The sequence below is a fragment of the Poeciliopsis prolifica genome, unplaced genomic scaffold (genome assembly GCF_027474105.1).
Source record: "Poeciliopsis prolifica strain line A6 unplaced genomic scaffold, Auburn_PproV2 SCAFFOLD001, whole genome shotgun sequence".
In the NCBI taxonomy this organism is placed as follows: domain Eukaryota; kingdom Metazoa; phylum Chordata; class Actinopteri; order Cyprinodontiformes; family Poeciliidae; genus Poeciliopsis; species Poeciliopsis prolifica.
Window position 1 is genome coordinate 26,249,546 of NW_026562376.1, and position 13,797 is coordinate 26,263,342.

The window sequence follows — 13,797 nt, forward strand, 5'->3', positions numbered from 1 at the left end:
TATGCTCCCACCAGCTCAGGTTATAACAGAAAATAAGATTAGCAACAATAACTATGCAGGTGATACACAGCTTACGACGTCACCAGATGACTCCAAACCCATTCAAGGTTTCTAAGCATCTGGTAAATTTGTGGATGTGCTACAACTTTCTACAGCTGAACAGAAACAAAACAAAAAAAAAATACTGTCTTTGGACCCAAACAGGAACCATCTAGAGTCAATGCACAGCTTCAGTTATTACTAGAGATCAGGCTGAAAATTGGGTGTAGAGATGGACTCTGACCTGAACCTTCAGATTCAAACAAAGACAGTTACAACGATGACCTTCTATGACCTCAAGAACATTTCCAGAATTAGAGGACTAATGTCTCAGAAAGAACTCTACCTGCCCGTTGGTCTCAGACGCTATTATTTCCAAATTATGCTGCCTGCTCATGCACTTTTGGATTTTTGTAACTTTTATCATTTTTAATACAAATGCTGCTGGTGAACCTGCTAAGCCCGGTGGTGTCCCTACCACTGGGCTAAGCAGGCTTTCTGGGGGAAGCCCTGTGGAGCCTTCTTTCAGATTTTTGCTCGGATTCCTACATAAACTAAAACTGGACTTCTTATGTTTTTGTCTTACACAGCCTATCGCATGCAATCCCCCCCAAATGTTGTGCTTGTAATGTGATAAAATGCGAAAAGGTTCAAGAGGCAAGAGTATTTCTGAGACACTGTATGGTATCACATGTTGCTGTGGATAAATACAACTGATTAGAAAACAATTTAGGTGATCCAGAATGTCTTACTGTGATGACCTAAAGGAACCTCATAAGGTTCAGTAAGTTTTTTGCTTACATTTCATCCAGTTGTTAATCCTTAATGTATTTTTATTGATGTTCTACCATGGTTGAAACTCTTCATGCGGAACATTGTTCCGTTTTTAAGTGTTAAGTCAGCAAATATTTTTTTCTCAGAGCAAGCACTGTTTTCTGACCTTGTCCTTTCCAGTATCCGGTATCCTGTTCTCTCAAAGTGCTCAGAGGGCCTTTACACGCTGTCTGTCAAACAGCACAGGAAACGTCAAAATTCTACAGGAAGTCAGATGTTACTGCTTCCTTTGACAGGAAACCTCGTATAGGAAGATAGCCCAACAGGCTGACGAGAAAAGGTCAGCTCTGCTCAAACTAAAGGAAAACCTTCTTTGTAGCAGAAGAATTTTCATCTGATCCTTTTAGAAAAGTAGTCTGTATTAAAGAAACAAGCAGAACAAACTTTCCACCTAATCCTAACGTATACTTCCCAACATAGAAATAATATTACATGTTTTAGATGGACTCAATTATTTGTTGACTTTGCATATGTTAACTAACAAAGTTCGTTACATATGCTAACTTTGTTAGCATATGTTAACAAAGTTAGCAGGAGAAGTGAAAGTTTAGCTCATTCATTTAAGTGGAATGAACTGAACCAGCAACAGAAGGCTTGGTCACACCAGGTTCAACAGGCTCTTCCCTCCTTCATTTCCTTATAGTTATGTGTCATAAAAACTGTTTGCCTGCTCTCTGAGAATGTTAGAAGAAAAGGTTAGGTCAGAGCTTGCCTTCATGTCAGTTAATAATCAAATCCTATCAGCTTCATCAAGAGCTGAGTAAAGTCATCTCAGGTGAAATATGTTACAATCTGCAGATACGTACCTGATCAGTTCTATCCATTGATAACAGATTCCAGTCACAGCTCCTGATGATCCCAAATCACCACTGGATGTGCCACACTGAAAGCCTCTGAGCTGATGAAGCATGTGACAGTACAGCTTTTGTTTGAACAGTCTGACCTTTCTCTCCCAGACCTTTCTGGATAACCATTCTGTCCTCTGATCACACACACATATACACACCTTCCTACCCCTCACAGTGTTAACCAGCACAATAATCACCCTCCCAGGTCCACAGTTTCCATCCACTTAGCTCACTATGTCTATCCAAAGTTGTCTTTCCACAAAAAACACAAAAACTTGCTCCAACCTCTGTTTTCTTTTATTGACAGCAATCTTGTTCAATATAGACCCTCTTTGACAGATCTGCAATCAGTTCTTCTGAACTAGTTGTTTAAAATAAGCAGCCGTTTGTAGCTTGGAATCTGAAATGTGATTAAATTGTAAGAATTTCAGAAAGTCGTAAAATTCAGACAATCCTGTTGAACCTGAAAAGAAAAAAAAACTTACTGAATGACCCACTGAAAAAGATCCTGAACAGCTTTCATTAAATGACCAAACCTATTGGCTGAAAAAGTGGCCACTTCACATCACTGTGCTTTAGGAGAAGGAAACCCCAGGGGAAGTAACATCCTGTGAAGGGCAGGGCCCGGAAAAAGATTAGTTCAGTTCAGTTCTGGCTAAACTGAGTCACAGAAACAAACCCTGCAGCATTTTCAGAAAATATGAAACAACCAGATTATAAAATACACAAAGAGTAAGCTTTGTTTGGGTAGCTGTACATCAAACAAATAATTTCAAACCCTAATGAAGATTGATTTAATCAAGTAATTAAAATATAAAAACAAATTTTATAAAGAAAAGTGTATTTTCCTTATGAACAGTTTTATAAAGAAACTGTACTTTCTTTATGAAGCTGTATAAAAACACAGTGGTAAAAATTATCTATCTGAGGATATGAAGAAACTGTGGAGGGCTTTCATTTAACAGCCCTCCACACTACCCAGTGTAGTTTTGTGATTTATATATGTTGTTCTGAGCGGTTTTAACCCAGTGTGGAAGAAAAAGACAAAGAAAGAAAAGTTCCAACTTGAGCAGAGTAGCAGTTACAGCATAGTGAAACACAGAATATCAAGGTCTACCACACAACCCCGGACCCCACATTCAGGCCGTCTAGGAGGCCCTGAGGGTGTAAGCTGCACAATGCAGGCTGGGAAAATCTACAGAAAACACCAAAGTTGCAATGGAATACAGTAACATCTGTTGGAGGGTCCAAAGCAAAAACAAGACACCATAATTTAGCACTGGAATGACAAGTTTGGATTTCCAAATCCAGACTGACAAACAAGTGACAGAGAAGCAGCTGGATGTTCTGGTGATTGATCAGTTACCAGGAAAACAATGGTGTGACAATCGTAGCCAACAACTCAAGAAATACCATAATCAACAAACACCAGAAATCAAATCTTTGTCCAGGCTGACGGCAGGATTAAATGGAGTGGAGTGTTGTTACTGGATGAATCATTTCTCACGGTTGTGGTGAGATTACCACAATCTGTAATCTAAACAGATATATCTGTTTAGATTCTGTAAATCTGGATCTAAACAGAACCAGGCTGTGACTATGAGCTGGCAGTGGTCATTTACAGCCATGTGACCAGAGTCCTATTAAACCTATTAAACTGAGTCAATAAATGTAATGTTCTAACTGTAATGTTATAATGTGTTCCATGAGAAGACATTATAAGACAGATCGTCCATTGCTATCCTCTTTTTAGGCCTTTGAATAATTTGAATTTCAGCTTTTTGGAATGAACTCACTTCATAAGTTACAGCCATCAACCTGAAGCCATCCTGCAAACACAATTAAACATTTCAGACAGTCTCAGTGAGCTTGTCATACCTCCATATCCACTGTACATGGTAGTTGTGATGCTGGACACCGGTGTCTCTCTGTAATGGCTCCACCTGCTTCCTGATAAAGCGCCAGTTCCTCTCTGCTAGCACTGACCCTTATGCCTGAACTTCTTGTCTAATTTCACTTTTCTTTTTTGGTTTCTTATTCCCTCTTGTTAGCATCTGCTAATCTTTAAGTATTAGTCAATAAACAAGTGTTGTTTCCTTCACTTCTTTGCAGTCAATCCCAGCTTTGTTTTCATTTTATCTTGTCCCATGGCCTCAGTGCTAGTTGTTAATCCGTCTACTTCTCCTTCTGATCGCCTTTCTCTCTCTGGCACGCTGATAAGAGGAGGAGGGAGGAGGGGGCTGGAGACAGGAAAAAGCAAGGCAGTCCTCCCTTCTCTTCTTCCCTGCTGACATCACTCTTTTTTCCTGTCCCTCCCTCTCTCGACTGGATGTATTGTTTTCAATATAATGACATATTCTCTTATATTTCTGCCTTTGGTAGAAATGCTAAAATACACTGTGGAGACAAAGTAGAATAGAATGAAAGATAAATATGACAAACACTTCTGGAGAGTTTTTTTGTAAAATGCTAATTTACAAATATACATTTGTAATATACATGTAATCACACATGTATATTGTAAATGTATATTTATAAATATTAACTACTTTTAAATAACAATTTTTAGGCAGCTATTAAATATACATTTAACTAAGCCCTCTATCAAAAACACAGGTGCGCCAATATAAAAATTCAAGGTAATATTGATATCCAATATTAATATTGCAGTTATGGCTGATTATTCATACTGTATATACTTATAAAATGACCACATTGTGGACATTGCTTTTCTGCTTAAACTGTCACATCATCGACATGCAAACTTCACACAGAAAGACTGAAATTGAACTGAGAACCTTCTTGTGATGAGGCAACCAGTCATGCAGTTTTTAAACATTAAACGTAGATTTAGCTTTATGGAGAAAATTTGTGTTTGATAAAAGTTGCCAACCTTAAAAGTTTGTAACTTTTCACCTCCCCAGGTTTTGTCTCCTCTTTTCTCTCTAGAAAATACCTGCAGGCAATGGTTAATAAGTATCACAGCAATCTTATCTCATCTCACCAAGCATCAATGTGTTTAACAACAAAAACAAAAATATGTTACTATAGATCTGTTAGGCTTTCCTTTGACTCTGTCATCAGAAAGAGTTTAACATTCTGGGAGCTTGTAGATCTGCGATTTGAAACATCATAAGAAGACCTTGTTTTTCCTTCTCAGTCGATCTAACCCAGGGGTCTGCAAGCTTCACTGCCAAAGGAGCCATTTCTGTGCTCCCTCCTCCCTAGTAAAGTTTGTATGGAGGCACAAACCATCCATGACCTCTAGAAGAAACATACTGCAGCCTTTGACACTTGAAATGTAAAAAAAAAGTTTGCTTGATTAAACTAAATATAATTTTCATTTGTCTTTCTACGTTTTGAACAGAAAAATATTTTCAACAGAAGTTGAAAATATTTGAGATTGTGTTAAACCAATTAAACAAAAGAGAGTAATTGATTTAATAAATAAATAATACCCCAGTACTATTGACTGACTTGTACAATTGATGACATTTTGTGAAAAACAGACTATTTTTTATTATTGTTCTGTACATATTTTTATGCAAAGCTAGGAGTCTCTGTAAAGGGCCCAAAAAGCCAAATGAGGCTGAGGGGCAACAGGTTGCAGACCCCTGTTCCATTCAATCACTTTATTTATTCTAGAGGAGTACAAAAAGCTTGATACTGAGCTGGCAGATTGTTCCTGCCTTACTAAGCCCTACATGACTGGCTCTGTGCGTGTCTGTTTGTGGACCCCTATGAAATGGGGACTTTCCAGTTAATCTCCAGCTGGCCAGTAAGCGGCTTAGCTGTCGCTGGAGTGCTCTGGGCTACTTACTAACATGTAGTCACTTTAACATGGTCAGACAGAGCCACACAACACCTGAAGTAAAGTAGATCATGAAACATGGTCGCTAGTGAGCCTCCAAAGGTAGAGGTATTCGGTAATAGACATGTACTTTGCAATGTACTCATTGAACAGAGCTCAAACTTATAGGTTGCATTCAGCATCATTTTACATGATGCTGAATACAACCTATACAGTGACTCCCAGTCACCGTGACTGGTCCTTGGCTCTATGCTGATAGGTAGTGCATGCAAAGCACCTGTGCCATTAGGTCAACCCTGCAGGCTAAGCTTCTCCGTGTGAAACAGGAACACAAATCAGATGCTGCAGTAAGGAGTTTAATCTACCACAAGAAAACCGCTCAGAACAACATATATAAATCACAAAAATACAAAACAAAAACCTACTGCAAAGTCTTTTTAAAGTTTTCATAATCGTGAAAGGTCACTCTCTCCTGCAGGGTCCCTGGTATCTCTCATCATTCCTTTTCACTCTCTACTTGGAATGCATGATACAAACAGTATATAGTAGAAACAATAGAAATTTGGCCTGCGATGAAGATTTGTAGTCTACCAGCTAACCGTGGTAATGCTTGTTGATGATGTAACCTTCGGCATCAAAACAGCTTGCTGAGAGCGTGAGGGAAGGCAGGTGCAAAACATAAATGATCTGGACCTGGTTCACACACCTGGTTCACACACCAGGGTCACACACCGGTACTTAGCATGACGCTTAGGAGGAGTGCAGCAGATGTCACAGTCACACAGTGGGGAACTAAGCGGTGTAAACATACGCACCCCACTTGGACGCCTATAGGATTCAGTTCGGTGAGTCTAATGGACCCGTCTTCTTGACTCTCCTGCAGACATAGCGTGGTGCTTAGGAGGAGCACAGCAAATATCACAGCAAGCAACCTGGGATTCGGGTGACAGTGTAATGGTGTTTCCAAAACCACAAAAAGAAAACATCATAAAAGCGCACACAGGCTCAGTGCGACCCTGCCGAATTGTGCGCAGAGTAAAAAAACTCTTGCAGTCTAAATGGTCCTGTGTCTTAAGATTGAAAGAGGGTCACATCAGGAGCAGAAAAATTTAATCTGCAAAGTGTGTGTAAGATAAGAAATACAAGCTATTTGTTTTATCACCTTAAAATGAAGCATGTGGTTGAATACCAGCAATGCACCTTTCTACAAGCTCCATTCATAACACTGGAACGAAAAGGCAGGATTTGACACAGACAGGCATTACATTAAAGTTGGTGTATTTCTGTATAGAGATTTAATTTTTCAATTATTTATGTAAGTTTGATTGAACAACATAGTTGTCATTGAGATTAAGCTGCTGACATCATTACCAATGATAAAAAAAATAGGTAAACATTATGTGCAAATGATAACATGCACAAAAACAAGTGTTAAACAAGTTTTAAATCATACAGATACATTTCACTCAATTAGTGTAGGATTTTTTTTGTTTCTTTTGTAAGTTTCATACAAATCATATTGTGATATATATTGTTACCGCCAACTATCACAATATATGTTGTGATATAAATTTCAGGATCAGGATATCCCTATTCTCTACACTTCAGACATCCCACACAAGTCTGATTTCTGTCAAGTAGAGAAATACTCAGATGACTCTGCAGTTGTCAGGTGAATCAACAATGGAGAAGGAGCTGACTGTAGAGAGCTGGTGGACTGCTTTGTGTCATGGTGTGTGAACAGTCATGCGATTTCTATTACTTGCTGTGATGTATTTGTGAACAAACTCAGCTTGAACACTAAGATTAAAGACAGCATCAGATTGTAACCATGGTAACACAATAATCAAACTATCAAGATTATCTTGTGCACTTTTACAAAGTAAACTTCTTAATGAAATCCTCAATGTACTTTTTTTTCTGCTGAAACCATGAAATCAGATTTAATAGCACTGTCATTCTCAATAAACAAATGCTGAAGTTTTAGATCTATGGCCTAAAACTTATAATTCACTCATTGAAAGGGGCCCCTGACCTTCAGTAGACCTCTGATAGGTTCTTTTAGGCAGACCTGTGAATATGCTCTCACAGTAATTGACTAAACTTAAATGCATGAATGTTTCTCAACATGTTGTTGAATGACACAATATAATGAAAATAATTGATCTCTTAATTCTAGATTTCAGAGGTGTTGACATTGAGAAATTATGGAGCTAACCCCTCTGAGCTTTTTTGATCTTCAAAGCAGTCTGCAGCCAAGTTGCTATGGAGATGAAACAATCAGATATCTTTAGGGTTTATTTAGTAAAATAGCAAATTTGCTTATTTCATAACATGCTTCAAAACCAGCAACCTTTTCTCCTCTGTTTAACAACTACAGTCCCAGATCAGCGCAGCCCTTCAGCTCTGTCAGCAGCAGAAACAGCAATTTTATACCTGTGTGGAAAATATAGACTATATTTGCTTTGCATTGCCCCCACGTGATGACAATAACATGATATGATCTGATTAAATATTACAATCTTTATTAATATGGGTTGTTGATATGTTGTTGTTTTTCAATCTTGATCTATGTGGCTGTTTTTAATTTTAAGCTCCGGCTCTTCAAAGGTCTCTGCACGCCACTGTTTTTTACATAGAGGGAGAGGCATGAACTATGTGCAGTGAACAGCTTTCTGTCGGTAGAGCAGGCCTCAGAGATAACAGCAGCTCTCTCTGTGGGGGAGAGAAACTCCACAGAGGAGGAATTCTCTGTAACATTCCACACTCCTAGTCATGGTAGAGCTTTTTCTGTCACTAAACACTACAACAGGACATGGCTTGGCTTATCTATCAAAGCCTGAGTACCCATCTTATTTATGGTTCTACATTATGTCAGTCAATCAACCAAGAGAGACAATTTGGTTAGTTTGAAAGACAAAGGAAAACAACAGTCTCTACAGCAGCACACATCAACATCTACAAGTACTAACAAGGATCTCCATTGTTCTTTTCCAATGCATTCAGTAGAAGCTTGACCTGGTTCAACTGTACTCTAAGCAGTTTGGGTGGTTTTCCTTTACAGCTGAGTTACAGCTCTAGTGGGTGAGGTCATCACTTAGTTGGGCACTCCCAGAATCTCCATACTGAGGAGGTTATTCAACCGTTTGAGGAGTGTTGGACTGGGGAAGCATAAATGTTGCAGGACACTGGCCCTGGAGGACTGGAGTTCCAGGCCCTGCTCTGAATGAACCAACCCACCAAGGGCAACTCTACTAACTGAAGAAAGCTCACCTCTTCATGAACATGTAGATTCCAGTCTATTAACTACCCTTGGGGGCCCAAATTCCAGTCCTTGATGGCCAGTGTCCTGCATCTTTTAGATGTGCATCTGCTGCACCACACCTGAATAGAATAATCAGGTCATTAGCAAGGTGCTGGAGAACTGATCTGCACAAGGAGGAGATAATTAAGCCATTTCATTCTCACTTTTGTACCTGTGGTACATCTAAAAACTGCAGGACAGTGGCCTTCGAGGACTGGAGTTTGAGACCCCTGAACTACACAGTAAAGCTTAATCAGCTTTATCTTTAAGTATTAACTCTGCATACTCACATAAAAACCAAGTTACTATAACAGTCCATTTTTTGGTAGTCCATCATTAAGATACTGATGCAACAACAAATTATTCTTCAATCTACAGTAAGTGCTCCTCTTTTCCCTTGATTGGCTCAATCTGGACAGTCATTTTCTGTGACTATGAACTTGAATAAATCTTAAAACTTTTCAATTAATAAATACATTGATAACCAGGCTGGTTCTTTTAAGCTTAATAAAAGTCAAAGATAGGAATGGGATTTGTGCTTTCATTTAAAAATGTAAATTTTAACCATGCATTATATCCAAATGCATGGTGTTTTCATGCAGGAATTTGGAGTAAAACTCCAAATGCAGTTTGGCATTTCACAATCTGACTTATCAGATCGTGGGGATCTGGCATTTCAGGCAGTTGCAGACAGTCTCTTTCTGATTTTATGTTGGTCTGACTTCACTGACTCTTTCAAAAAGCAGTCAAAGAAATTGTTGCAAAAAAAAAAGCTTTTAACTAATTAATCTGATGTTTTATTTTTTGTCATTGCATTTTATATGTTAGTTTTTGTCTATCAGCTTGTATAATCTGTGAAGCACTTTGTAATTTTATTTGAAAAAGGTGCAAAATACATAACATTTTCTTTTTTATTTGTATTTCTTAAAAAGAAGTCAGAACTGAGCTAAAAAACAAAAACAAAACAAAAAACAGGAACTAGCACTGACTAGTAAAGCCTAATTTTTCCTCATAATCTTACCCACCAGATCATCTGCCTAAAAATATCAGAGGAAAATGCATTTCTCGACTGCCAATGACGAACTGCAATTATGTGAAAAACAAAACAGGCAGAAGAGACCAAATGAAGGAGGAAGAAGGGACCAGATGAGCAAGGTGTTTCCTGTTAGCCAATGCTCAGGCAGAATGATTCAGATACGGTAAAACAACTCTGCTGGGAGCAATGCGGTGGAACCAGCCTAACTGTCTATGAAAAAATTTGTGGTCATTATGTAACCTTCCAGGTAACACAGATCAATATTTCCTGTAAGTATTTTTCAAAGTAAGAGTCTTCCAAGGTGTCTCCCTCTTTGCTGTATTTTCTTACATAAAACTACAGTTTAGTACAGTAACATGTAAATATGTTAAATGTTGAACTTGTCATAACACATGTGACAAGTTCAACACATGTGAACTTGTCACATGTGTTGGGACAACCAGAAACGTAAACTTGTGTTATTGGGAAGACAACATAGAATCAGTGTCTATTTTATTGACCAGGTTTATGAACACATTTTGGTTGGGAAATCAGTGATTCAATGTTTTAAACTGCACAGTCCGTAAGTTCTCTGTCTACATCATTTTAAGACAGTGGTTCCCAAAGATTTTCTGCCCCCTCCTATGAACTACAATAAAATCCCCGCCAAAAAAAAAAAAAAAAAAAAAGAAGAAGAAGAAAATTAACTGGGCACACACGTCATTCAACCAGACATAAACCCATATACATATTTTGTTTTCAATTTCCCCTGAAGTTTATTTCACACTTCAGGTTGCAACAAAACTACAAACCATCTATTCAGTGAAACACTTTTGTGTAACTTTTTTTTTTTTTTCATTCATCCATACAGTCCCGTGTCCCCCCTGTAATAGCATGACGCCCCCTCCAGAGGATGTTGCCCCACACTTTGGGAACCACTGCTTTTTTTCTTTCTTAAAACCAGCACTTCAACTAGCACTTTATTTGGCACTGCACTTTAAGCATAGATTTGCACATCAATAGCCATTTGTACACAAGATGCTTTAACTATTTACTGAATATTTATTGAGTATTTTAAGAATTAGCATGTAACATTTTGTTCATGGTTTTGCGTTCTGAGAGGCGAGGTGGTTGTCTGAAGAGAGGATAATCATTACTCAGAGCAAAGAAGGGCTACTGTTTAGTAAAACTTAAGCAAATGTTTAAAGGGTGAAGGCGCTAAGATAGAATAGCTTACCTGTCTGTACTGTGTCACTCCACCATTTACAGGTCCGGAGGAGTCAAAGGTGTAAGGATAAAGCATACAATATTTATAAAAAGTAAATAAGAATGTGTATTTGTATTTAGTAAAATGCATTTTATTCAAATCAGTGTAAATTGTAAATTGGGGGAGTCTGCTGTGAATTAAAGGTGGTTTGGTCTTTCACAGCTGAGACTGTTTAAGATTGCAGCTATGCCTTTAGAGATGTTCCTGATGGTGTCCTAGAGATGAATAAGCCTTTAGTGCTTTACTTTGCCATGACCTTCATCTGTACTGAAGATCCAGCTGCAAAATGCTGCATTGCTACAACTCTGACCTGGAACAAAAGGCTACATGATCAATATTAAAAAACTCAATAAATATTAAATAGTTAAAATGGTTATGTGCAAATTTATGCTTGAAGTGCAGTGGTAAATAAAGTGTAAAAGGTTCTCCTAAAGTACTATACAAGTGACTTAAGCAGTCCCAGTAATGAAGACCTCTTCATTACCAGAAGCATATGGTCACTACAAATCAAGAAAAAACTAAAAACTAAGTACAAGCATGGACAACAAAGGATCAAAATCACCTTCAATTGATAAAGAGTGGCATCAAACTTATTTCAAAAGGCAATATTTTCCTGTTCATTTCTGTGTATTTTCCATTAAAAAACTTGTTTTATTTGCTGAAAATGATAATTAATTAATTAATTTATTTATTTTTATCCAAAGCAGGAAACTCCTCACATCTTCTCTCTGTTGAGTCAGTTGAAAAAAGTGAGTAAAAAGTCAAACTGTTACCAGCTATGGAGACCTGAGTCTAAAGCTGAGCTGTAGGAGTTAAGAAGAAGGCTCAAATCTACAAATATTGTTTTCACAGATGTTTTTCTAAGTCAGTAAAGGATTTTGAAATATGGTTTCAACTATTTAGCATAACAAGAAAAGACTAAAAATAAATCCACTGACACCGAAGCTACAAAACTGATTTTTCTCACTTAGAAATCTGAACATAGCAGAAAGCAACATCAATATTCTGAATGAGAGATAAAAAAAAGGATTAAAAATTATGCCAGGTGGTAAAAATATGTGATTACCTGAACTACCTTGTAATGAAGACTCTTTCCAGACCAGGACGTTCTTTCCCAGCAGCTGCTCTCACTCCCAGGCAACAAGCTACACGTGTAAACCAACAGTGTCCTAAAGGTTTCGCCTGTACAACCAGCAAAAACTCCCAGCACAGAAGATGTGTACAGTATGTAGCTGGTAACAGCCTATATGTCGCCAAGATCCATGATTCAGGTTGAAATGCTTTTGGAAGGGGTCTTTTAATCTCACAACCTGCTGACTGGCAGAGCAAATATTACCTTAGTCAGACTGGTAAATATTTGTTAGAGACAGAGAGAGAGAGAGAAAACTCAAAGTGGTCCTACAGGCTGAGTGTTTGATTCTGATCCTGATAAATCAGTTCACATGTAGCATAAAGTCTGCACACCTGGGAACGAACTTTCCATGTTCTACCTGATCTACATGGTCTACTGACGTATCTGGTTCTGATTCAGGCAGCTTGTTAGCTCACTGTTGATCATTAGCTAAAATAGTAAAATAATTAATTCGACATTGTGGCCCTCAAAAAAGAAAAATAGGCTTCCTGTTTATTTCACAGAAAAAGCAACAGCATGCAGGAGGGAGTGGGGGAGAATTCCCACACTCTGCCCAGGCTAAATATTATCACCTGTTACAGCATTCATCTTTATTGCAGCAATGTTAAACAGGACAGCTTCCAAAGCTGATTTAGATGCACCAGGTTCAGAATTTCAGGTTGAACAGCTTTGACAGGTGACCAGCCACTCAAAGACTCAAACATCCAGTTAGATAAGATGAACTGATACTATACACATCCTGGAGTAAAACAGGATTTTTCTAAACAATGATACCAAGATAACTACCTGTCACAAGTTAGATAATAACATCACATAGATTTTAACTGAATCCTTCTTTTTAAAAAATCCAAACAATCCTTTTAACATGTTTATTTAGATACACTGAAATCTAAATGCAGATATAAGGAACATTTTCCAGACACTCTAACATTAATGAGCCAGAACTCTGACGAAACAGTTCAGCAGACAATATATAAAAAAGTAACTGATGTCAAAACAACATGATACTTAAGTCTGGAACACATGCAGACTAGTGATGGCTATTTCAATAACAACATGCCAAGCACAGGAACCAGATGCTATGTCAGCAGAGGCACCATGAGCAGGGGCGCTGCCAGGAATCTTGGGCCTCATGTCAATAAATAAAATTGCCCGCCAACACTCCCGCATAGCTGCAGTTGCAGTTTTTTGAGTCTGTCTGACCCATTAAAGGCGTCACAATTTTAAAGGCTTGCAACTGCTTTATTTTCTTTGGTCCAATACTGATAACGAGCACAATATTTACTGCTCATGAATTTTACATGCAACAATCGACATACAGTGTGCAAGTAGGTTGCTTCAATTTTTACAATTAGTTTTAGATTACTGAAATTTCTCTCCCCACGAGCAACAGTCATAGGCAACATGCAAAATATACATGACACAATCCAGACTTCTCAGAAAATGCTATGTAGTTTAATTTTATTCAAGCTTCAGTGTATAACTTTAATGAAAAAAATGTTTTCTCCATATTTATTAAAGCCATCACCATTTTGTGACAGTTGTTA

At 38.0% G+C, this 13,797-nt stretch overlaps 1 protein-coding gene across 5 annotated transcripts in view; it reads right to left on the reverse strand.

The window, feature by feature from the left end:
* ripor1 (RHO family interacting cell polarization regulator 1) overlaps positions 1-12,437 on the reverse strand; it is a 36,848-nt gene extending 24,411 nt beyond the window's left edge. For 2 of the 5 annotated variants that reach the window (XM_055033033.1, XM_055032998.1), the window contains exon 1: positions 3,600-4,072. In XM_055033033.1, coding sequence (XP_054889008.1) covers positions 3,600-3,618 — 19 coding nt within the window. In that variant the 5' untranslated portion in view covers positions 3,619-4,072. Of the gene's footprint in view, positions 1-1,679; positions 1,768-3,599; positions 4,073-12,184 lie in introns of those variants that run through there. The other 3 variants (XM_055033015.1, XM_055033006.1, XM_055033024.1) reach the window with 3 other exon arrangements.
* Between the last annotated feature and the right edge of the window lie 1,360 nt (positions 12,438-13,797).